This window comes from Schistocerca gregaria, chromosome 9, assembly GCF_023897955.1.
Source record: "Schistocerca gregaria isolate iqSchGreg1 chromosome 9, iqSchGreg1.2, whole genome shotgun sequence".
Lineage (NCBI taxonomy): Eukaryota > Metazoa > Arthropoda > Insecta > Orthoptera > Acrididae > Schistocerca > Schistocerca gregaria.
In genome coordinates, this window is record NC_064928.1 from 241,430,030 (window position 1) to 241,457,157 (window position 27,128).

At 42.8% G+C, this 27,128-nt stretch overlaps 1 protein-coding gene across 4 annotated transcripts in view; it reads right to left on the bottom strand.

The window, feature by feature from the left end:
• The window catches only part of LOC126292181 (zinc finger CCCH domain-containing protein 14), a 203,091-nt gene that overhangs the window by 166,657 nt on the left and 9,306 nt on the right, over positions 1-27,128 (bottom strand). For all 4 annotated transcript variants that reach the window (XM_049986021.1, XM_049986020.1, XM_049986019.1 and 1 more), the window contains exon 4: positions 1,351-1,659. In XM_049986021.1, coding sequence (XP_049841978.1) covers positions 1,351-1,659 — 309 coding nt within the window. The remainder of the gene's footprint in view (positions 1-1,350; positions 1,660-27,128) is intronic.

The following is a 27,128-nucleotide window of genomic DNA, read 5'->3' on the forward strand; positions in this document are numbered from 1 at the left end:
ACATGAAGTCAATGCTGATGATTTTTTTTCAATATTCGGAGAATAGTACATAAAGAGTTTGTTCCACTTTGTCAGGCTGTCAACAGGCAGATCTACTGCGAGGCTTTGAGGCAACCGAGAGGAAAATGTTTGGTGCAAACAGCCAGAGTTGTGGCAAAAGAAAGACCGGTCAGTGTACTGTGACAATGCACCCTTGCGCACCTTGCTCGTTGTGAAGAAATTTCTGGCAAAACCAGCGCCGCAATAGTCCCCCACCCTCCCTAGTTGCCAGGCTTAGCTGCGCATGCGCGACATCTACCACTGAAGACATTCGAGCGGAATCACAACGGGTCCCGAGCACTTCCGGGAGTGCTTCCAAAAATGGAAACAACACTGAGGTCATTGCATACATGCCTGAGGTGACTACTCTGAACGTGACACAGCACATTAGGATGTTAAGTATAGTTTTCTGATTTTTACACTGAAATTCTTAGATATTTTAGTTTGCACTTCATACTTACACAACAGCAGCATTTAGACAGAGCCACACAGAATATCCTATATTTTCCACTGAACTGTCTGTATGTACATATGTACGTATTGTTAACAGTAATGGCTCTGCAACACTTGAAACTACTATCACATCTAACAGTCCTTCCACATCTCCTACGATATCCCGAATCCGGTCAAAGATTTAATAAGATCGCATTTTGTTGTCTAAGCGGCTGTGGAAGTGAAAGGAATGTGGCATCGGCCTGGGCGATGCTTCCGGACCACACAACAAACACGCTGAGCCGAGTTTTTTGAGATATCGAGTTTTATGGAATCCGTGTCAATTACTACTGAGGAGATTTTTGTTCTACAAACTACTTATAATTTGTGAGAATTAAATGTGTCCTACAATTTTACGACATATTTGTGTTGTCAACTTGGGACTGCAGTACAAATGTCTACCCAAAGACTGCTATTGAAAACAGGAGTTACCACTGCCATTCTGTATCCACTCAGTTTCCCCCCCACTTTAATGAACTGCAGTAACTTCTAGAAGTTTTTTAGGATGAACTGTACAGAAATGCTTGAGTATCAATTTAGTGTCCTTTGCCAAGTGGTTTTATCTATGTATCAGGCCACTGTCACCACTTTTCTGGAATTTTTTGTGCAAATATGCTCAAGTATTCAGAGTCACACAATCCGAATAGCATCCGCTTTGTCAATCGAGAAACCGGTGCCACAGTTGACTCGATGAAGAATTCAGTGTAAGTAATAACGTAATGCAGCATCGCCTCAACGTAAACCTTCCATACTGGTGGTTCTCCCGTTTCGTTTCAGTCACGGTGGAACCCTTAAAAAGTGTCAATCATGTGAGCTCACCTGGTTCAGGTGCCTTGCCGTCGGCCACCCTCTTGGTCTTCTCTGTGGCGGCCCCACTGCCACTACTGCCATTTCTGCGGTCTTTTTTGGTGCCGCTGCTGCCGCTGCCACCACCACCACCACCACCACCACCACCACCACCACCGACGGCAACTCCAGTGTGCTTCTTCTCTGAGCGGTGGCTGCCGGCTCTGTCTTGAGGGTGCTCCGGTTTGGGCTTGGTCACCTGTTCACATTTGAGCTTAGAGGCAGACTTCAACTTGTGGGCAGCCTCGTCTGATGAAATCCGACTCTGAACTTTCTTAGTATCTGCAAACATGACGAGACATTGTTGACAGCATAAACAACAAGTATACAGATATTTCAGAACAGAGTAAATTGGAGATATAAATGGGATAGCAACATCTTGCTTCTGAAAAAGCAGTAAACATGAATTCTTTAAAGAATCTAACTCCCACGTATAAATCAGCTTCAAACTTCTGATTACTTCACAAATGTGTTAATGCGTTAAATACTGGATGTTAAGCATGTAAGTCAGAACGAGTTTACAAAACATTGGAATTACGTTTAAAGTTTGTTGGAAGCCACAACTACCAATTGGGACTGTAAACCACTGAACCGGGGCAATCGTTCAATAGCCTACATGAACACGATCAAAAGTGATCGTATTACTCGAATCTTATCCTCACATTCGATGTGTAAATTCCGTGTGGCATTTCACAGAACAAATGAAAAATCCCATTTACACTACACATGCTGGCAAATAGGGACGGTTCAGGACGACGAGGTTGACCACCGAGCCTGACCAAAGAGTATTTTGGACTGCCCACTGCCCGTACTGCGTGCACTATTGGATTATGTATCAAAGATACTGACAAAGAGTATTGTCAAAGTGCTGTGTCCTGTCATCGGAATGTAACATTTAGTATCACACAGTTATCTACTTCTGCTACATAAACTCTTTCCTCCACTATCCTGCCATTTTATGGTGATCAATTGTACAAAATGTTACTACGATACTCAAACTACAGAATAGATCCATAAGGATAATAACTAAAAATTATCATCAGATGCATTTCAAAAAAACTGCTTACTTATTTGAAGATTCTATTCACACCATTTGACTATACACAGAACTCCGAGATATGTGCATATCAAGGAAAGAAAAAGCTCAGAAAAGTAATCTAAGGAATCAAACTGTATGAGGTACGAGCAAAACGTAACAGGAATTTTTGTTTTTCTTACCGATTCTTATATTTATTCATCAACTCTGTCCACTTGACAATAATAATCCTTAAATATAAAACACTTGTGCCATCAATTTTTTCAATCTTGGAAGTACTTCTAGAACCCACTTTTCATTCTGGTGTACAGTTCCTTCAACGATTCTGTTTCTGTATCATTTACAGTGGCTAAATGATAACCTTTCATGGTTCTATTCAGTCTCAGTAATAGAAAGAAGTTGAAGGGGGCCACTACCGTAAATATAGTGGCTGAGGCAACATTATGGTTTTCTTCTTTTTTGTAAAAAACATGAACAAGCATTTGAGATGTATGCAGGAACATTATCACGATGCAATTTCCAGGAGTTGTCCTGCCACAATTCTGGTCTTTTCTTCGGAATGCTTCATGCAAATGGCACACAACTTCCAGGTAGTGATTGTATGACTATTAGAGAGCAACTCATGATGTTGTACCCCATTGTAATCGAAGAGCCAGTCGGGGTGGCCGAGCGGTTCTTGAGAATCTACTATGAGTAAAACAAGAGCTGGAAACTGCCAGAAGAGCCAAAACCAATAAAAGCCAAGAAGTTCTACCCCATGTAAAAGATTCTTCTCACTGTTTTCTTCAATTACAAAAATGGTTCAAATGGCCCTGAGCACTATGGGACTTACTTCTGAGGTCACCAGTCCCCTAGAACTTAGAACTACTTAAATCTGACTAAACTAAGGACATCGCACATATCCATGCCCGAGGCAGGATTCGAACCTACGATTGTTGCTGTTGCGCGGTTCCAGACTGTCAGTATTTTTAATGTGGTGCTGCACATTATTCCGCTTAACAAGCAAAATCTAATGCAAATTCTTTTATCCATCTTTTCCAAAAGTAAAAATTCACAGAGCACTTGAAAAGATGTACAACTTTTTCGACTGACAAAAAAAAAAAAAAAAAATAAAAATAAAAAAAAATGCACATATACCCAGGAATGGACCAAGAGATGAATACACTAACCAGATTCAGAAGGATGTCAGTCGAGGCGGCAGTACAGAAGCAAAGATGTTGTTGAGTGACAAGTGATGTACAAAGGGCGGCAACTTGAAATTAGCGGAGGTTGAGGCCTGGTGGGTAACGGGACTAGAGGATATATTGAAGAGCAAGTTCCCATCTCCGGAGTTCTGATAGGTTGGTGTCAGTGGGAAGTATCCAGATAACCCAGACGGTGTAACAATGTGCCAAGATGGGATGGCCGTGCACCAAGGCATGTTTAGCCACAAGGTGATCCTCATTACCAACAAACACTGTCTGCCTGTGTCCATTCATGGGAATGGACAGTTTGTTGCTGGTCATTCCCACATAGAAAGCTTCACAGTGTAGGCAGGTCAGTTGGTAAATCACGTGGGTGCTTTCACACGTGGCTCTGCCTTTGATCGTGTACATCTTCCAGGTTACAGGACTGGAGTAGGAGGTGGTGGGAGGGTGTATGGGACAGGTTTTACACCGGGGGCGGTTACAATGGTAGGAGCCACAGGGTAGGGAAGGTGGTTTGGGGATTTCATAGGGATGAACTAAGAGGTTACGAAGGTTAGGTGGACGGCGGAAAGACACTCTTGGTGGAGTGGGGAGGATTCCGTGAAGGATGGATCTCATTTCAGGGCAGGATTTGAGGAAGTCTTATCCCTGCTGGAGATCCACATTCAGAGTCTGATCCAGTCCTGCAAAGTATGCTGTCACAAGTGGGATACTTCTGGGGTTCTTCTGTGGAAGTTTCTGGGTTTGAGGGGATGAGGAACTGGCTCTGGTTATTTGCTTCTGTATCAGGTTGGGAGGGTAGTTGCAGAATGCAAAAGCTGTTTTCAGGTTGTTGGTGTAATGGTTCAGGGATTCAGGACTGGAGCAGATTCGTTTGCCATGAAGACTTAAGATGTAGCGAATGGGCCGTTTGATATGGAATTGGTGACAGCTGTCATAATGGAGGTACTGTTGCTTGTTGGTGGGTTTGATGTGGACGGATGTGTGAAGCTGGCCATTGGACAGATGGAGGTCAACGTCAAGGAAAGTGGCATGGGATTTGGAGTAGGACTAGGTGAATCTGATGGAACCAAAGGAGTTGAGGTTGGAGAGAAATTCTGGAGTTGTTCTTCACTGTGAGTCCAGATCATGAAGATGTCGTCAATAAATCTGTACCAAACTTTGGGTTGGCAGGCTTGGGTAACCAAGAAGGCTTCCTCTAAGCGACCCATAAATAGGTTGGCATACGAGGGGGCCATCCTGGTACACATGGCTGTTCCCTTTAATTGTTGGTATGTCTGGCCTTCGAAAAAGAAGAAGTTGTGAGTCAGGATGAAGCTGGCTAAGGTAATGAGGAAAGAGGTTTTAGGTAGGGTGGCAGGTGATCGGCGTGAAAGGAAGTGCTCCATCGCAGTGAGGCCCTGGACGTGTGGGATATTTGTGTATAGGGACGTGGCATCAATGGTTACAAGGATGGTTCCGGGGGTAACAGATTGGGTAAGGATTCCAGGTGTTCGAGAAAGTTGTTCTTGTCTTGGATGAAGGATGGGAGACTGCATGTAATGGGTTGAAGGTGTTGATCCACGTAGGCAGAGATACGTTCTGTGGGGGCTTGGTAACCAGCTACAATGGGGCGGCCGAGATGATTGGGTTTGTGAATTTTAGGAAGAAGGTAGGGGTACCGGGTGACGGTGGGGTCAGGAGGTTGATGGAGTCAGGTGAAAGGTTTTGTAGGGGGCCTAAGGTTCTGAGGATTCCTTGAAGCTCTGCCTGGACATCAGGAATACGATTACCTAGGCAAACTTTGTATGTACTGCTGTTTGAAAGCTGACGCAGTCCCTCAGCCACATACTCCTGACGATCAAGTACCACGGTCGTGGAACCCTTGTCGGCCGGAAGAATGACGATGGATCGGCCAGCTTTCAGATCATGGGTAGCCTGGGCTTCAGCTGTGGTGATGCTGGGAGTAGGATTAAGGTTTTTCAAGAAAGATCGAGAGGCAAGGATGGAAGTGAGAAATTCCTGGAAGGTTTGGAGAAGGTGATTTTGAGGAAGAGGAGGTGGGTTCCGCTGTGTTGGAGGACGCAACTGTTCCAGGCAGGGTTCAATTTGGTTAGTGTCTTGGGGAGTTGGATCATTAGAAGTAGGATTAGGATTATTTTTCTTCATGACAAAGTGATATCTCCAGCAGAGACTACGAGTGTAGGACAGTAAATCTTTGACGAGGGCTGTTTGGTTGAATCTGGGAGTGGGGCTGAAGGTGAGGCCTTTGGATAGGACAGAGGTTTTGGATTGGGAGAGAGGTTTGGAGGAAAGGTTAACTACTGAACTGGGATGTTGTGGTTCCAGATTGTGCTGACTAGAATTTTGAGGTTTTGAGGGGAGTGGAGCTGGAAGTGGGAGATTGAGTAGATGGGAGAGACTAGGTCCATGTGCAATGAGAGGAAGTTGATGTTTGCTGGAAAGGTTGTGGAGGGTGGGTGAGTTGCCTTTCTGGAGGTGGGAAACCAGGAGATTGGATAGTTTTTTGAGGTGGAGGGTGGCATGCTGTTCTAATTTGCAGTTGGCCTGTAGGAGGATGCTCTGAACAGCCAGTGTGGATGTGGGAGAGGAAAGATTGAGGACTTTGATTAGGGATTGGAGTTGACAGGTGTGTTCATTGGCTGAGTTGATGTATAGGTGAAGGATTAGGTGGGTGAGGGCTATGGATTGTTCAGTTTGGAACTGGTATAGGGACTGATGGAAAGAATGGTTACAGCCAGAGATGGGAGCTTTAAGTGTGAGGCGTTTGGGGGTAATGCCGAATGTCAGACAAGCCTGAGTAAGTAAAATATGGGAGCGTAATCTGGCTAGGGCAAAGGATGTTTGTGGCAGGGAATGTAAATAAAACTTAATGGGGTCGTTGTGGGGATGTTGTGAGGGTGACATGGTATTAGAAGGTGGAAAGGGTAACATGAGGCTAAAGTGAAAAATAAAAATATATGGTGGGAGATAAAGGTAAACTAGTAAGCAACTGGAGTTCTGGTGTGAAAAATGTCGAAAAAGTGTTGGTTTAAGCTGAGCTATGTTGATCCTATGGTGAACTTAGGTTGGTAAACAATGACATATACAAAGGTTAGGCAGATGTGTTGCCTCCAAAACACGTTAAAGGGTGTAGAAATACGGGAGAATCATGAAAAAACTGCATGTAAATGTATTAAAAGGACTGGTTATGTGGTGGCAGATTATGAAAATGAGGCTAACAATTATCTGAGGAAGAAATAATAATGTTAAAACCTGTGGGAAGCTGCTAAACAACGATCGGTTATGTGGGAAAAACGGGAATGGAAATAAAATGAAAGTTGTCAGAACTAGCTGAAATGGTTGTTTAATATGTGAAAGGAACTGAAGCTGGAAATAGTATTCACGAGGTAACACAAAAAATGTTTGTTAACTGGAAATGGTGGCTTTTATAGCAGCAATAGTGTTGAAAGTGTTAAAAATGTTAAAAAATTTTTGGTTATGGTTCGGAAGTAAATTACGTATTATTGAGTATATATAGAGAGGATAAATTGTATGGTGGATTACAGAAAAAAGGGAAGGTGAATACAAAGTGAAACTGCTTGCACAAACCAAAAGAAAAAGTAAGATGACAGAAAAGATTTCGAAATGCAACAGTGACAAAAACAAACTTTATTGTTGGGTTCAAATAAATGATAAGAATATAACAGAAAGAAACATTCAACGTGGGAAAAATATATTTAAAAAAGATGCTGTGACTTACCAAACGAGAAAGCACTGGTAGATAGACACAATAAAAAACACACAAACACCCACACAAATTTCAAGCTTTTGCAACTCACGGTTGCTTCATCAGGAAAGAGGTAAGGAGATGGAAAGACGAAAGGATGGGGGTTTTAAGGGAGAGGGTAAGGTGTCATTCCAATCCTGGGAGTAGAAAGACTTACCTTAGGTTATCCCCGGGAGTGGAAAGACTTACCTTCGGGGGGAAAAGGGACAGGTTTACACGCAATCACACTCTTATCCATCCACACATATACATATTCAGACACAAGCAGACATATGTAAAGGCAAAGAGTTTGGGCAGAGAAGTCAGTCGAGGCGGAAGTACAGAGGCAAATATGTTGTTAAGTGACAAGTGATGTACGAGGGTCGGCAACTTGAAATTAGCGGAGATTGAGGCCTGGTGGGTAACTGGAAGAGAGGATATATTGAAGGGAAAGTTCCCATCTCCGGAGTTCTGATATGTTGGTGTCAGTGGAAAGTATCCAGATAACCCGGACGGTGTAACACTGTGCCGATATGTGCTGGCCGTGCCCCAAGGCATGTTTAGCCACAAGGTGATCCTCATTCCCAACAAACACTGTCTGCCTGTGTCCGTTAATGCGAATGGACAGTTTGTTGCTGGTCGTTCCCACATAGACGGCTTCACAGTGTAGGCAGGTCAGTTGGTAAATCACGTGGGTGCTTTCACACGTAGCTCTGCTTTGATCGTGTACACCTTCTGGGTTATAGGACTGGAGTAGGTGGTGGAGGGAGGGTGCATGGGACAGGTTTTACACCAGGGACGGTTACAAGGGTAGGAGCCAGAGTGTAGGGAGGGTGGTTTGGGTATTTCATAGGGATGAACCAAGAGGTTACGAAGGTTAGGTGGACGGCTTACGTCTTTGTGGCAAACGAATCTGCTCCATTTCCAAATCCCTGAACCATTACACCAACAACCTGAAAACAGCTTTTGCATCCCGCAACTACCCTCCCAACCTGATACAGAAGCAAATAACCAGAGCCACTTCCTCATCCCCTCAAATCCAGAACCTCCCACAGAAGAACCCCAAAAGTGCACCACTTGTGACAGGATACTTTCCAGGACTGGATCAGACTCAATGTGGCTCTCCAGGAGTGATAAGACTTCCTCAAATCCTGCCCCGAAATGAGATCCATCCTTCAAGGAATCCTCCCCACTCCACCAAGAGTGTCTTTCCTTACTGTCATTTCTTGTTAACAGTGTTAGCTTATTCCCAAGAATAAGCAGCTTTCACTCAGTTAATACCCGGCAGAAATCAAACCTGCATTTGGATCAAACTTCCTTAACTCTTGAGCAGAAAGGTGTGCATCTATTTTCAATAAGCTACCACTTGAATTCAAAAATCTTAGCAGTAATCCATGAGTTTTCAAATCTAAACTGAATAGTTTCCTCATGGGTCACTCCTATTTTGTAGAGGAGTTCCTTGAAAAATTTTGAAAAATTAAGCTGATCCTTGTTGTATTGTTGATTGTTTTTTACTTAGACTTGTGGACTGACTTCTTTCGGGTTTTATTTTTATCTGTTATTACTTTTGTTGTAATTTCATGTAGTGACATGTTCCATGACCTTGGAGATTTGCTCCTCAATTTCATTCTAGGGTACTTTATGTGTAAATAAATAATAAATAAAATAATTAAATTACTGCAAAACAGTTCAAGATATATAGTATTTGATCACGTGCCCTGTAAGCTCGATGCCTATAACTTTATAAATGGTGCAATAAGCACGGACACCAATTTCAGGAGAACACATGTACCATCCACAAAGCACTGTAAAGTTGCTTGCAAGTACATTGGTAGATGTCAAGCACACCTAAGACCGATTGCCTGCACAGAAGTGACACTTTTTCTCACTGGTGGACAAACTGACAACACTTTGCCCACTGAAGGAGAGTTACTCATTAACACCATTCCAGAAACTCCAGCCACAGTTGGTGATGAGAGACCACAAAGTGATCAAGTGGAACACCAGAAACGTGTGGAGGGCATTAGAACCTCATTAGCGACAGACAGTGTTTCCACTATCAGCTCTGTCTCCTGCGCTCTGAGTCGAACTCGTGTGCCTCGTATTTGTTCAAATTTTTAATACCTGGCAGGCTTGTGATCAGGGTGATATGGCTGCAGCAACCTGGATGCTACTTTTGTGGCTCATGCAGGGCCTGCTGGGCGAAGGCACTGTTACTGCTGACCCTCGACAAAAGTGAAAAAGGGTCTGGCTCAAAACCTCTTCCGTTCTTTCTCTCTCGAGGTCTTTTTGGTTGCTGAGATGGTCGTAGGTAAATTGCCGGGGAGAGTGTTAAAGGGTATTCTCACAGTAACATAGGCAACACCAATGCTTTAAAACTCATTATCTGGAATCTGGTAAAACATCAAGTCTCTTACACCATTGTGGCTAGAAAAACATCCTGCAATAATGGGACCAATGATGATTGAAGAGAATCATTCAACATCACAGAAATGCAACCTTACACAAATTGCTACAGATTTCAATGCTAGATCATCAACAAGTGTCAACATGCAAACCTTTCAATGAAACATCATCATTATGGGCTTTCGGAGCCGAAGGCTCACTCGTGTACCCTCGATGATTGCAGAATACAAACCTTTACGCCTTGCCTGTCAACAGCGACATTGGACTGTTTATGACTGGAAACACATTGCCTGGACGGACTCGTTTCAAATAGTATCGAGCAGATGGACATGTACAGTTATGGAGACAACCTCACAAATCCATGGACTCTGCATGTCAGCAGGGGACTGTTCAAGCTGGTGGGGGCTTTGTAATGGTGTCAGGTGTGTGCAGTTGCAGTGATATGGGACCCTTGATATGTCTCAATACGACTCTGTGAGGTGACACGTATGTAAGCATCCTGCCTGGACACCTGCATCCATTCGTGTCCATTGTGCGTTCAAACAGACTTGGTCAATTCCAACAGGACAATGCGACACCGCACACGTCCATAATTGTTACAGATTGGCTCCAGGAACACTCTTCTGAGTTCAAAAACACTTCCGCTGGCCACTAAACTCCCCAGACATGAAGATATCTGGGATGCCTTGCAACATGCTGCTCAGAAGAGATCTCCACCCCCTCGTACTATTATGGATTTATGGATAGCCCTGCAGGATTCATGGTGTCAATTCCCACCAGCACTAATTCAGACATTAGTGGAGTCCATGCCATGTAATGGTGCAGCACTTCTGCGTGCTCAGGGGCACCCTACACAATATTAGGCAGGTGTACCAGTTTTTTTTCTTTTTTTTGTGGCTTTTCAGTGCATAATGTTACTTTTAAAAAGCACAAAACTAAACAGATTGCATTATTTCACAGCTGGTAGAGGTGTGGTACTGAAATGAGGCACTTCCCTTCTGAATGCGGTATACTGCCAACTCATATATTCATTCACACATCTTTTCTGTCAGTCCCACTTAGGAGAACAATTGTGAGGGACATAGGATGAGTCCAGCCACAAGTGGCCACTGCAGCTACTTCTACATAGTATACTAACAACAAATTACAACTACCATTAATCTCGGCAAGCTGTTAATTAAGGTGATTACTTTTGCGTAACTTTACATATGTGCGCTAGGAGAAAAACATCTATTATAATACGCAGCTGCTGTTTTTTATCAGACACTTCAAACAAAGCATTTGTGTAGCTCATTTGCTCAGACCACCATCCACTATCTGGATACTGGTAAAGCTACGATATATCTAATGCAAATATTAAAGATACTCACAATTTATGTTCCCAAAACCAAGTATTCTGCTAAATTGTAAGAAGGAATGGCTAATGAGATATTCTAGTTCTCTACCAAGTGAGGTGGCTCAGTGGTTAGCACACTCGACTCGCATTCGGGAGGACAAACGGTTCAATCCTGTGTCTGGCCATCCTGATTTAGGTTTTTCGTGATTTCCCTAAATCACTCCAGGCAAATGCCGGGATGATTCCCTCAAAAGGGCACGGCCGACTTCCTTCCCGAGACCGATGACCTCGCTGTTTGGTCTCCTCCCACAACTCATTCTAGTACTCTGTTTTTAAATACTTGGGAATGTCCAAATTCCTCTCTGATGTCCACCAACAAACTGTTACAGACTTTTGCACCAGAACATAGAACTCCATTCTCAAGCCTAGAGAGGGACGCACAGTGCCATGACTCGGCAAGACACAGTACATGGCATTACACTTCAGATGGCACCACACACAGTACAGTCGATTGCCTCCCAGATGGCACATGTACTCGAAACTACTTTATGTTTCCACTGAAGGACATTCAGCTAGTCCATTCTTCCACCAACAGTTTTGTAAGCCACCACAAAGTGCACTGAAACCAGTTCCAATCATCTGTCAGCTCCCGTTGCCTCCAGTTATTGGACAGGTCTCGACAGTAGTCACCAGTTGCAAAGCAATTCCAGTCGTCAGATAGTTCACACTGAGTGTCAAATATCAGGCGAAGTGATAGCCACAGTATTTATCTATTGAGATTTTCAGCTTATAAACTCTCTAACTGCAGATCAAACTAAACTTCAATTACATCAGATAGCTAAAATCTATTCTGTTAAGTTAGAACAGCTTAAGCCCTTTTACATCAGAGCCATGCCTGCTCTGCAAGCAAAAGCTGAGTATTTTTTTTGTCTACATTAGCTTAATAAATGATTGTTCTCATTACTTGTGTGTAATTACAGTCATTTTTTAACACATACAGTACACCATCATTATTTCAAAACCGAATAAAACAACAACTCACTCAAACCAGTACTGCCAACTGCATCAAAAAAAATCTACCACTTAAACCCGACTTCAGATAATTTGCAAGACAAACTAAAATTTGTCTCCAGATTACGCATTCTATACCTTACTCTTCACTTAAAGCAAATGTGCACTACAATATTTACCACTGTGCATTTCACAAAGTTTTTCTCAGTAATGTACTGTACTCTTTAATGTCACAGCAATGACCGGATCACTTCCTTGCTGATCAAGTGTCACTTCCACAACATAGGACATGAGTGCGGGAGTGAAGAGGCATCAGTCAGCAGACTACACACAGCACACAACATGCAACAACTTGAGATCTCTCCCCCATCTTTGTTTGTTTGCGACAGTGAACAACGCTTTTTCTTCTTTCTTTCACTCCAGCTTTTGCAATATGCCACCACAACAAAAATTAGAACATGATACTCTGATACTAAAATAAAATACATGTGTTTGAAAGTGAAGAGGAGACTAAAACACACACCCGCAGAACCCTTTCAGATCCCAAAATCTACTCTCTCATCAATAAAAACTTCAAGACAAAAAATATTGGAGAGTATGGCAAACTGTTCATTAAGCAGCAATAGCAAGAACAACAAGACAGTCAATTTCATTGTCCAGCCCTATGCGTCAAGAAATGGCTCGTGAAATTTCCCAGAAAAAGGCAATTTCTGGGTTTGTGTTCTAAGAGCTGGTTGTAGCATTTTCAGAAAAGCTATAAAATATATGCTTTTGTGTCTGTGGGGAGAGACAGAGTAAGATGGATGTACAGGAATTAAGGGCAAAGTTTAAACATACTGTAATTCATGTTCTGGAGAACTATGTGCTTAGTAAGTGGATTAAGAGCAGAAGCGACACACCATGTTTAACAACGAAATTCGGAAAATGCTAAAGAAGCAAAGGCTATTGCATTCTCGGTTCGAAAGAGAATGTGCAAATGACGACAGGCAAAGGGCAGTGGACATTTCTGAATCCGTAAAAAGATCTATGCGCAAAGCATAGAACTACCATTCTCATACCTCAGCAAAAGGTCTGCCTGAGAAGCTGAGAAAATTTTGGTCCTACATAAAAAGCTAAGCAGGTTAAAGGGTGCCACTGAGTCACTCACTGACCAGTCTGGTGTGGCAATTGAAGATAGCAAAGCGAAGACTGAAGTTTTAAATTTCATGTTTGAGAAATCGTTCATGCAGGAGAATCATACAAACGTACCATCATTTGACCATTGAACAGACTCTCATATGACCAACACAGTTATGAACATCCCCTGGCGTACAGAAACAACTGAAAACAAATAAGTCACCAGGTCCAGATGGAATCCCACTTCAGTTTTGCAAAGAGGACTCCATGGCATTGGTCCCTCACTTAGCTTGCATTTATCATGGATATCTCATTCAGCCCCCCCCCCCCCCCCCATGAACCATGGACCTTGCCGTTGGTGGGGAGGCTTGCGTGCCTCAGCGATACAGATGGCCGTACCGTAGGTGCAACCACAACGGAGGGGTATCTGTTGAGAGGCCAGACAAACGTGTGGTTCCTGAAGAGGGGCAGCAGCCTTTTCAGTAGTTGCAGGGGCAACAGTCTGGATGATTGACTGATCTGGCCTTGCAACATTAACCAAAACGGCCTTGCTGTGCTGGTACTGCGAACGGCTGAAAGCAAGGGGAAACTACAGCCGTAATTTTTCCCGAGGACATGCAGCTTTACTGTATGATTAAATGATGATGGCATCCTCTTGGGTAAAATATTCCGGAGGTAAAATAGTCCCCCATTCGGATCTCCGGGCGGGGACTACTCAGGAGGATGTCGTTATCAGGAGAAAGAAAACTGGCGTTCTACGGATCGGAGTGTGGAATGTCAGATCCCTTAATCGGGCAGGTAGGTTAGAAAATTTAAAAAGGGAAATGGATAGGTTAAAGTTAGATATAGTGGGAATTAGTGAAGTTCGGTGGCAGGAGGAACAAGACTTCTGGTCAGGTGACTACAGGGTTATAAACACAAAATCAAATAGGGGTAATGCAGGAGTAGGTTTAATAATGAATAGGAAAATAGGAATGCGGGTAAGCTACTACAAACAGCATAGTGAACGCATTATTGTGGCCAAGATAGATACGAAGCCCACACCTACTACAGTAGTACAAGTTTATATGCCAACTAGCTCTGCAGATGATGAAGAAATTGAAGAAATGTACGATGAAATAAAAGAAATTATTCAGATAGTGAAGGGAGACGAAAATTTAATAGTAATGGGTGACTGGAATTCGAGTGTAGGAAAAGGGAGAGAAGGAAACATAGTAGGTGAATATGGATTGGGGCTAAGAAATGAAAGAGGAAGCCGCCTAGTAGAATTTTGCACAGTGCACAACTTAGTCATAGGTAACACTTGGTTTAAGAATCATGAAAGAAGGTTGTATACGTGGAAGAACCCTGGAGATACTAAAAGGTATCAGATAGATTATATAATGGTAAGACAGAGATTTAGGAACCAGGTTTTAAGTTGTAAGACATTTCCAGGGGCAGATGTGGACTCTGACCACAATCTATTGGTTATGACCTGTAGATTAAAACTGAAGAAACTGCAAAAATGTGGGAAATTAAGGAGATGGGACCTGGATAAACTGAAAGAACCAGAGGTTGTACAGAGTTTCAGAGAGAGCATAAGGGAACAATTGACAGGAATAGGGGAAAGAAATACAGTAGAAAAAGAATGGGTAGCTCTGAGGGATGTTGTAGTGAAGGCAGCAGAGGATAAAGTAGGTACAAAGACGAGGGCTGCTAGAAATCCTTGGGTAACAGAAGAAATATTGAATTTAATTGATGAAAGGAGAAAATATAAAAATGCAGTAAATGAAGCAGGCAAAAAGGAATACAAACGTCTCAAAAATGAGATCGACAGGAAGTGCAAAATGACTAAATAAGGATGGCTAGAGGACAAATGTAAGGATGTAGAAGCTTATCTCACTAGGGGTAAGATAGATACTGCCTACAGGAAAATTAAAGAGACCTTTGGAGAGAAGAGAACCACGTGTATGAATATCAAGAGCTCAGATGGCAGCCCAGTTCTAAGCAAAGAAGGGAAGGCAGAAAGGTGGAAGGAGTATATAGAAGGTTTATACAAGGGCGATGTACTTGAGGACAATATTATGGAAATAGAAGAGGATGTAGATGAAGACGAAATGGGAGATACGATACTGCGTGAAGAGTTTGACAGAGCACTGAAAGACCTGAGTCGAAACAAGGCCCCCGGAGTAGACAACATTCCATTAGAACTACTGACGGCCTTGGGAGAGCCAGTCCTGACAAAACTCTACCATCTGGTGAGCAAGATGTATGAGACAGGCGAAATACCCTCAGACTTCAAGAAGTATATAATAATTCCAATCCCAAAGAAAGCAGGTGCTGACAGATGTGAAAATTACCGAACTATCAGTTTAATAAGCCACGGCTGCAAAATACTAACGCGAATTCTTTACAGGCGAATGGAAAAACTGGTAGATGCAGACCTCGGGGAGGATCAGTTTGGATTCCGTCGAAATGTTGGAACACGTGAGGCAATACTGACCTTACGACTTATCTTAGAAGAAAGATTAAGAAAAGGCAAACCTACGTTTGTAGCATTTGTAGACTTAGAGAAAGCTTTTGACAATGTTGACTGGAATACTCTTTTTCAAATTCTAAAGGTGGCAGGGGTAAAATACAGGGAGCGAAAGGCTATTTATAATTTGTACAGAAACCAGATGGCAGTAATAAGAGTCGAGGGGCATGAAAGAGAAGCAGTGGTTGGGAAAGGAGTGAGACAGGGTTGTAGCCTCTCCCCGATGTTATTCAATCTGTATATTGAGCAAGCAGTAAAGGAAACAAAAGAAAAATTTGGAGTAGGTATTAAAATTCATGGAGACGAAGTAAAAACTTTGAGGTTCGCCGATGACACTGTAATTCTGTCAGAGACGGCAAAGGACTTGGAAGAGCAGTTGAACGGAATGGACAGTGTCTTGAAAGGAGGATATAAGATGAACATTAACAAAAGCAAAACGAGGATAATGGAATGTAGTCAAATTAAATCGGGTGATGCTGAGGGAATTAGATTAGGAAATGAGACACTTAAAGTAGTAAAGGAGTTTTGCTATTTAGGAAGTAAAATAACTGATGATGGTCGAAGTAGAGAGGATATAAAATGTAGACTGGCAATGGCAAGGAAAGCGTTTCTGAAGAAGAGAAATTTGTTAACATCGAATATAGATTTAGGTATCAGGAAGTCGTTTCTGAAAGTATTTGTTTGGAGTGTAGCCATGTATGGAAGTGAAACATGGACGATAACTAGTTTGGACAAGAAGAGAATAGAAGCTTTCGAAATGTGGTGCTACAGAAGAATACTGAAGATAAGGTGGATAGATCACGTAACTAATGAGGAGGTATTGAATAGGATTGGGGAGAAGAGAAGTTTGTGGCACAGCTTGACTAGAAGAAGGGATCGGTTGGTAGGACATGTTTTGAGGCATCAAGGGATCACAAATTTAGCATTGGAGGGCAGCGTGGAGGGTAAAAATCGTAGAGGGAGACCGAGAGATGAGTACACTAAGCAGATTCAGAAGGATGTAGGTTGCAGTAGGTACTGGGAGATGAAGCAGCTTGCACAGGATAGAGTAGCATGGAGAGCTGCATCAAACCAGTCTCAGGACTGAAGACAACAACAACAACAACAACAACAACAACAACAACAACAACAACAACAACAACATCTCATTCAGCACAAAGTCACAAGCGACTGGAAAAAAGCATGGATGACTCCTGTATATAAGAAGGGTAAAATAAGAAGGGCAAAATTGCAGAGCAATATCCTTAAGATCAGTTTGCCGCAGAATCCTTGAACATGTTCTCAGTTTGAATACAATAATCTTCTTTAGACTGAGAAGCTTATGTCTGGGAATTAGCTCAGTTTTAGAAAGCATCACTTGCGCAAAACTCAGCTTGCCCTTTTCTCAAATGATATACTGTGAACTATGGATGAAAGGCAACAGCACATTCCATATTTCTGGAAAATATCTGATACTGCAGACAGTTGACAACAGTACAACCATATGGAATAGGTTCTCAGATATGTGAATGACTCACCAGTATGTTGTCCTCAACAGCAAGTGTTCATCAAAGACAAGGACATCGTCAGGAGTGCCCCATGAAACTGTGAAATGGACCATTATTATTTTCTATATACATAAATAATCTGACAGACAGGGTGGGGAGCAATCTGCGCCTTTGATGGTGATGATGTGGTGTATGGTAAGTTGTCGAAGTGGAATGGCTTTAGGGGCGGATACAAGATGACCTAAACAAAATTTATGAATTATAGAGTGCGGCAATCTGTTGTCCTTTTTAGATTTTATAACGCAAATCCAGATTTCGGCTAGTAGCAAGCCATTTTCAATGCACTATTTTTTTTTCTCAATGGATGTAAGTCCCCGTTGTTCACGCGTCAGTCACAGTTCTTTGAGTATTCAAAGAACGTCATTCAAAGAACTGTGACTGACGCCTGAACGGCAGGGACTTACATGCATCGAGAATAAAAAATAGTGCATTGAAAATTGCTAGCCGAGATCTGGATTTACATAATAAAACCTAAAAAAAGGACGACTGATTGCTGCACTCTATTAATTTATAAGTCACGTAACAGTTGATGAGTGCACCCACATTCCGAATGGAAGGTAACCTGCTAAACTAAATTTCTAATTTGGTGTGATGAATGGCAGCTAGCTCTAAATGTGCAAAAATGTAAGTTTATGTGGGTGATTAGAAGAAACAAACCCATAACGTTCGGATACAGCATTATTAGTGTCCTGCTTGACACAGTCAAGTCTCTTAAATATATGAGTGTAGCGTTCCAAAGCAATATGAAACAGAATGAGCATGTCGGATTGTGCTAGGGAAGGTGAATGATCAACTTCGTGTTATTGGGAGAATTTTTGTAAAGTTTGGTTCATCTGTGAAGGAGACTGCAACAGGATTCTAGTGTGACCTATTCTCGAGTACTGCTCTAGTCTTTAGGATCTGTACCAGGTTTGAATAAGGGAAGACATGAAAGCAATTCAAAGGCAGGCTGCCAGATTTTTTACTCGTAGGTCTGAACAATAAGCAAGTATAACTAAGTTGTTTCAGGAACTCAAATGGGAAATCCTGGAGGGAAGGTGACATTCTCTTCAAGGTACACTATTGAGAAGACTTAGAGCACCAGCATTTGAAGCTGACTGCAAAACTATTCCACTGCCACCAACATACATTTTGGTTAAGGACCACAAAGCTACAAGAAAATAGGGCTCATACAGATGCATATAGACTGTTGTTTTCCCCTCAGTCTGAGAGTGGAACAGAAAAGGAAAAGACTAGATGTGGTACAGGGTGCCCCCCCCCCCCTCCACCACAAACCATATTGTGGCTTGTAGAGTATATATGTAGCCGTAGTAAACAAGGTATGTGCCAATAAGCGTGTGCAGAAATTTCAACCCCAGCTCTCATTTGCATCACTCGACAGTCACATTTAATGTTGATTATGTGGCACTTCCTATAACTTGTGTATCTCAAAAACCCTATATGTCAAAGGCAAAAAATCTCATGGTGCAAAATGCAGCAAGGGGACACTGACAGTGAACTTGTGTTGTACTTCACGTGGTTCTGAGAAGTTCAAGGCATTGTTGTTGTTGTGGTGTTCAGTCCTGAGACTAGTTTGATGCAGCTCTCCATGCTACTCTATCTTGTTCAAGCTTCTTCATCTCCCAGTACCTACTGCAACCTACATCCTTCTGAATCTGCTCAGTGTATTCATCTCTTTGTCTCCCTCTACGATTTTTGTCCTCCACGCCGCCCTCCAATACTAAATTGGTGATCCCTTGATGCCTCAGACCATGTCCTACCAACCAATCCCTTCTTCTGGTCAAGTTGTGCCACAAACTTTTCTTCTCCCCAATCTGATTTAATACTTTCTCATTAGTTATGTGATCTACCCATCTAATCTTCAGCATTCTTCTGTAGCACCACATTTCTAAAGCTTCTATTCTCTTCTTGTCCAAACTATTTATCGTCCATGTTTCACTTCCATATGTTGCTACACTCCATAGAAATACTTTCAGAAACGACTTCCTGACACTTAAATCAATACTCGATGTTAACAAATTTCTCTTCTTCAGAAACTTCCTTGCCATTACCAGTCTACATTTTATATCCTCTCTACTTCGACCATCATCCGCTATTTTGCTCCCCAAATAGCAAAACTCCTTTACTACTTTAAGTGTCACATTTCCTAATCTAATTCCCTCAGCATCACCCGACTTAACTCGACTACATTCCATTATCCTTGTTTTGCTTTTGTTGATGTTCATCTTATATCCTCCTTTCAAGACACTGTCCATTCCATTCAACTGCTCTTCCAAGTCCTTTGCTGTCTCTGACAGAATTACAATGTCATCGGCGAACCTCAAAGTTTTTATTTCTTCTCCATGGTTTTTAATACCTTCTCCGAACTTTTCTTTTGTTTCCTTTACTGCTTGCTCAATATACAGATTGAATAACAACAGATTGAATAACACCTTATCTTACTCCCTTCCCAGCCACTGCTTCCCTTTCACGTCCCTCGACTCTTGTAACTGCCATCTGGTTTCTGTAGAAAATGTAAATAGCCTTTCGCTCTCTGTATTTTACCCCTGCCACCTTTAGAATTTGAAAGAGAGTATTCCAGTCAACATTGTCAACCACTTTCTCTAAGTCTACAAATGCTAGAAACGTAGGTTTGCCTTTCCTTAATCTTGCTTCTAAGATAAGTCGTAAGGTCAGTACTGTCTCACGTGTTCCAGTATTTCTACGGAATCCAAACTGATCTTCCCCGAGGTCGGCTTCTACTAGTTTTTCCATTCGTCTGTAAAGAATTCGAGTTAGTATTTTGCAGCTGTGGCTTATTAAACTGATTGTTCGGTAATTTTCACATCTGTCAACACCTGCTTTCTTTAGGATAGGAATTATTATATTCCTCTTGAAGTCTGAGGGCATTTCACCTGTTTCATAGATCTTGCTCACCAGATGGTAGAGTTTTGTCAGGACTGGCTCTCCCAAGGCCCTCAGTAGTTCCAATGGAATGTTGTCTACTCCAGGGGCCTTGTTTCGACTCAGGTCTTTCAGTGCTCTGACACATTCATCACGCAGTATCGTATCTCCCATTTCATCTTCATCTACATTCTCTTCCATTTCCATAGTATTGTCCTCAAGTACATCACCCTTGTATAGACCCTCTATATACTCCTTCCACCTTTCTGCTTTCCCTTCTTTGCTTAGAACTGTGTTTCCATCTGAGCTCTTGATGTTCATACAAGTGGTTCTCTTCTCTCCAAAGGTCTCTCTAATTTTCCAGTAGGCAGTATCTATCTTACCCCTAGTGAGATAAGCCTCTACATCCTTACATTTGTCCACTAGCCATCCCTGCTTAGCCATTTTGCACTTCGTGTCGATCTCATTTTTGAGACGTTTGTATTCGTTTTTGCCTGCTCCATTTACTGCATTTCTATATTTTCTCCTTTCATCAATTAATTTCAGTATTTCTTCTGTTACCCAAGGATTTCTACTAGCCCTCGTCTTTTTACCTACTTGATCCTCTGCTGCCTTCTCTACTTTATCGCTCAAAGCTACTCATTCTTCTTCTAATACTGTATTTCTTTCTCCCATTTCTCTCAATTGTTCCCTTATGCTCTCCCTGAAACTCTGTACAACCTCTGGTTTCTTTCAGTTTATCCAGGTCCCATCTCCTTAAATTCCCACCTTTTTGCAGTTTCTTCAGTTTTAATCTACAGTTCATAACCAACAGATTGTGGTCAGAGTCCACATCTGCCCCTGGAAATGTCTTACAATTTAAAACCTGGTTCCTAAATGTCTGTCTTACCATTATATAATCTATCTGATACCTTTTAGTATCTCCAGGGCTCTTCCATGTATACAACCTTCTTTCATGATTCTTAAACCAAGTGTTAGCTATGATTAAGCTGTGCTCTGTGCAAAATTCTACCAGACAGCTTCCTCTTTCATTTCTTAGCCCCAATCCATATTCATCTACTAGGTTTCCTTCTCTCCCTTTTCCTATTGACGAATTCCAGTCACCCATGACTTAAATTTTCATCTCCCTTCACTATCTGATTAATTTCTTTTATTTCATCATACTTTTCTCCAATTTCTTCGTTATCCGCAGAGCAATTTGCATATAAACTTGTACTACTTTAGTAGGTGTGGGCTTTGTATCTATCTTGCCCACAATAATGCATTCACTATGCTGTTTGTAGTAGCTTACTCGCATTCCTATTTTCCTATTCATTATTAAACCTACTCCTGAATTACCCCTATTTGATTTTGTGTTTATAACCCTGTAGTCACCGGACCAAATGTCTTGTTCCTCCTGCCACCGAACTTCACTAATTCCCACTATATCTAACTTTAACCTATCCATTTCCCTTTTTAAGTTTTCTAACCTATCTGCCCGATTAAGGGATAAGACATTCCATGCTCCAATCCATAGAACGCCAGTTTTCTTTCTCCTGATAACATCGCCCTCTTGAGTAGTCCCCGCCCAGATACTATTTTACCTCCGGAATATTTTACCCAAGAGGATGTCGTCATCATCATTTAATCATACAGTAAAGCTGCATGCCCTCGGGAAAAAATATGGCTGTAGTTTCCCCTTGCTTTCAGCTGTTCGCAGTACCAGAACAGCAAGGCCGTCTTGGTTATTGTTGCAAGGCCAGATCAGTCAATCATCCAGACTGCTGCCCTTGTAACTACTGAAAAGGCTGCTGCCCCTCTTCAGGAACCACACATTTGTCTGGCCTCTCAACAGATACAGATACCCCTCCATTGTGGTTGTACCTACAGTATGTCTATCTGTATCGCTGAGGCACGCAAGCCTCCCCACCAACGGCAAGGTCCATGGTTCACGGGGGAGGGGGGGGTTCAAGCCATTAGGAACTGAAAATATAAAAATCCACATTGTGTTAAAAAAAATGTCAACCTACTCAATTTGTCATGCTACTATGAGAACAATAATAAAGCTTAACTGGCCAAAACTCTCTTCCACAGCTGGCTCTTGAAGTTCAACAACAAATGTCTGAGGGGAAGAGAAATTTCTGTTAACTCTGGACCACTGCTCAGCGCATCAGTTCGATGACCAGGAACTTTTGAACAAAGAAGTTGTATTCTTACCGACCAACACCACAAGATGTCTGCAACCATCGGATCACGGAATAATCAACTCAATGAAGTCCAGTTACAGATGCCACCTTGTCACAGTTGCCATCAGTGTGATAGAACAACAGGAAACAGGTCCACATTGGAATGTACTGCAAGCTGTCGGCAACATATCTGCTGCTTGTGATGAAGTTACAAGAGACACCACAACCAACTGTTTTAAGAGGGCCTGGACAATGCTGCTGAAACTGAAGAGGAAACCTACGATCCACCATCCAAAGTTAGTTGTAATGCGGATATAACTTTGTACTCTGACACTGCTCTTCTACATGCTCACACCTGGTCACTGTCTATAGGGAATAGTGGTCACAGACAGACCCCAACATCTGTGATGCCAACGAACCAGTCATCAGTTCTTCTGACAATGTGGAAAAGAATGGTATTGTGTTACCATCATCTTCCAAGGAGGAACACAAAGATAGGACATCAACATCACATGCTGCTATTCTCCAGAGATTTGCTGCCACTTCTGACACCTCCACGGCATTTCAGGTTGCTCTGGATGTGGTATCTTCAGAGAGTGACTTAATATTACAACCAACAACCCAACGAACAACAACCAGTTTAATGTACAAAAGAAAATTAATAATGGATAAGAATTGTTGTAAACTACAACATGTGTTCTCCTTAAAACATAATGTGTTAAAGGATAGTACAGTAAAGTATTTCTTCAGATCATCACTCGATTACATGATGCACTATTTCAATGGGTACACTATTTTGTTCCACAATACACATGTCATTGGATTATAATAATAATAATAATAATAATAATAATAATAATAATAATAAAAAGAAGAAGAAGAAGAAGAAGAAGAAGAAGAAGAAGGAGAAGGAGAAGAAGGAGAGACAGAGAGAACGACAAGCCTCTGACAGTACGTACATGTACTTCCTCAATTAAATAAACATCAGATACACTGTTGTTAGAGGTGAAGGAAATACAGGGCCCTAGGGCCCTCATATGTTGTTACCCACAACAAGGAAAAGTGAACTTGACAGACATACATGTTTGCAAAACGAAAATCTTTTAATTAAAACTTCTTTAAATCGAACTGTCTGTAATTCGGTGCCTCAAAATTTAGTTAAACGAGGCTCTGGTCACAGTAAGTATGCATGTACACCACTTTTATACAGCTGTGGAACTCTATAACTGAGGTTTCACTTTCTGCTATCTTTATGTTGAGCACCTAAGTTACTGGTGAATACAACAGCTAGACTACAAGGATTTTTTCTACTTGTAGTATTGTGGTTGCAAACTGCTGAGTATATTATAAATTTACTCTCATTAACTACAAACATCATTAGGACATATGAGTATTAGCACTTAAGCGTAGAATTCTTAGCTCCAAGAAGAGGCTTCTACGAGACGTTTGGTTAACAACTTTACTCACTATTCTTAGTGTACACTTCTGAAACATAAATACTTTTTCTACCTTATGGGCAATGACCTACATGGAACTGACAAAGTATGCCAGAAATCTTACTTGCAGTCTAACACAGGAGAGAGATTTCTGAGTACAAAATATGCAGAACCATGCTTTCTGGCTAAATTCTCCATAATTTGAGAATTTACAATGCTAAAGTTTAAGCTGGTGATTGTGAACCAGTTGTAAACCTGTTCCATCACTTTCCTAGCTGTGTCTGGTATGGTACAGGCCCAAAAAAACATATCACCAGCAAGTACAAAAATGTTTGAAGTCTTCCAGTCTCACTTGTACACTGTTATACGTAAACAAGAACAGGAATGGGTCAACCACTGAACCTGACACACTATTTAAATTCATTCCTGCCACATCGTGTGCTGACACGGCCCTCTTAACAGTTGTTAAGGTACAACTCCACCTATGCAAGGGGATGACCTTACATGTTGTGCTATTTTAATTTCTCTAGCTATATACCTGCAGTACATACAGAACAATGAGGTCACGAACTCTAGTATCACTTTGGGGGTTGGGGAGGGTAGGAGATAAGGATTTGGTGGGGGGAGGGACATGGAGCAGGATTAGAATCATTTGCAGAGGAAGGCCATCTGAACGGTGCAGAAACAGCACCAAAAAGGCTTTACCTGGACCAGAATAACAAAGTGACTGTCAGCTAGTCATTTACATGATAACAAGCATAGTGACAACCGATGAGAGGGCGAGTTTAATCACATCCCTGTGCAGTGTGGTTGTCACATCACTCTTCTATCTCAGATGCTGGCTACCAGTCAACTGTGGGCAAGAACTGTCACCTTTAACATAAATGCTGTGATTTGTTCTTATACGGTTTATTTTTCAGGTGGTATGTTTCTTTTGTACTGTGTGTAAAAGTACGAGGGGAGGCAAAAAATAATAGGACTTTTGTAATCTCTCGCCACAGAGCTCAGTAACATTGCTAATATCAGTCTGTACAATGCATTAGTCGTCGTATTGCAGCAAACTGTGAAACATTGCAGCTCCAGTGTTGATCTGCACCAAGGAGGAAATGAGGGCAGTGATTCGTTTTTTGTCTGCGGATGATATTAAGCCTGCATAAATTATTTGTCAGTTACAAGCATAGTATGGTAACAGCTGTTTATCACAAAGCAAGATCTATGAATGGATAGTGTGCTTCAAACAGGCAAGAACTACTCTATGTGACAAGGAAAGATAGGGGCAGGGCATCGATGTCAACAAAGCTAAGGACAATTTGGAAGTTGTTGAGGGTATGGTGATGGAAAACAGTGGACAAAATCACCAACACCTTATATATCAGTCACAGTTCAGCTTATTCCATCTTACAAGACAGGCAACATTTTCATAAAGTCTGTGCAAGGTGGTGGCAAAAGAATTGTGAGCTTAGCGTAAGGCACAAAGGATGGCCCTCTCTCGTAAACATTTGTGCATCATAATGAGCTGGAAAGTGAGACTGTGAGTGTGGTTTGGAAACACCCATCATCACCCCAAGTTATGAAATTTAAAGTTCAACCATCAGCTGGTAAGATTATGCTAATGCTATCCTGATACATGGAAGGTTAGATAGTCATTCACTCCAGAAGTGAAACTGCATGCAGTGACAACTAGTGTGATGTGTTGTGGGCTAAACTGAAACTTACAATCAGATCCAAACATCACAGAAAGCTGCAAAAAAAGTGTCATTCTGCAGCAAAATAATGCTTGGACCTATTCTGACAAAGGCATTTCCATGTCTGGATCATGGGAGGAGGCACTCATGGGTACCAGATTTTCATCCGGTGCAGAAGTCATTGATGTGGTGCATTTAAAAAACTTGTGAAACGTTGGACAAAGTGTTGATGTGAAGGGAGGTTAGGTAAAAAAATAATGTGTGTTTCAGTTTCTCATCAGAACAAAATTCCTTTACTCAAAAGTCACTTTACTTTTTGACCACGCTCATAATCGTGCAGCTTCTCAGGGAAGTGATAAGACTATTAGTCCTGCAAAGTAAACTCAATACTGCATGTTAACATGCAATATATGTACTCAGAACAGAACTGCACAGCTACTGCTATCAGAGCCATATTCCACTTCTGTGCAATGACACACTGAGTCAACGGAAGTGTCTGATTTCTCTCGTTCGCTTTGACTCATGACGTAAGGGTGTTGTGGAGTGTGAAGTCATTACGGTGTGGAGTTTGAGTTGGTTGTGTTTGTAGACGTATTGTTGTGTTTGATTGCTTTGTGTGTGTGTGTGTGTGTGTGTGTGTGTGTGTGTGTGTGTGTGTGTGTGTGTGTGTGTGTGTGTGTGTGTGTGTACACACAGGGTGGGAGAGTACCTAATGTGTCATACTTCATACCATTATATATGAACAAAAGAATTTTTTCTAATTTACAGCTTAGTGGCTAAAATATCATTGATGATACACGCGCGCGCGCACACACACCCGTGTGCGTGTGGGAGAGGGAGAGAGAGGGGGGGTGGAGAGAGGGGGGGTGGAGAGAGGGGGGGTGGAGAGAGGGGGGGTGGAGAGAGGGGGGGTGGAGAGAGGGGGGGTGGAGAGAGGGGGGGTGGAGAGAGGGGGGGTGGAGAGAGGGGGGGTGGAGAGAGGGGGGGTGGAGAGAGGGGGGGTGGAGAGAGGGGGGGTGGAGAGAGGGGGGGTGGAGAGAGGGGGGGTGGAGAGAGGGGGGGTGGAGAGAGGGGGGGTGGAGAGAGGGGGGGTGGAGAGAGGGGGGGTGGAGAGAGGGGGGGTGGAGAGAGGGGGGGTGGAGAGAGGGGGGGTGGAGAGAGGGGGGGTGGAGAGAGGGGGGGTGGAGAGAGGGGGGGTGGAGAGAGGGGGGGTGGAGAGAGGGGGGGTGGAGAGAGGGGGGGTGGAGAGAGGGGGGGTGGAGAGAGGGGGGGTGGAGAGAGGGGGGGTGGAGAGAGGGGGGGTGGAGAGAGGGGGGGTGGAGAGAGGGGGGGTGGAGAGAGGGGGGGTGGAGAGAGGGGGGGTGGAGAGAGGGGGGGTGGAGAGAGGGGGGTGGAGAGAGGGGGGTGGAGAGAGGGGGGTGGAGAGAGGGGGTGGAGAGAGGGGGGTGGAGAGAGGGGAGTGGAGAGAGGGGGGTGGAGAGAGGGGGGTGGAGAGAGGGGGGTGGAGAGAGGGGGGTGGAGAGAGGGGGGTGGAGAGAGGGGGGTGGAGAGAGGGGGGTGGAGAGAGGGGGGTGGAGAGAGGGGGGTGGAGAGAGGGGGGTGGAGAGAGGGGGGTGGAGAGAGGGGGGTGGAGAGAGGGGGGTGGAGAGAGGGGGGTGGAGAGAGGGGGGTGGAGAGAGG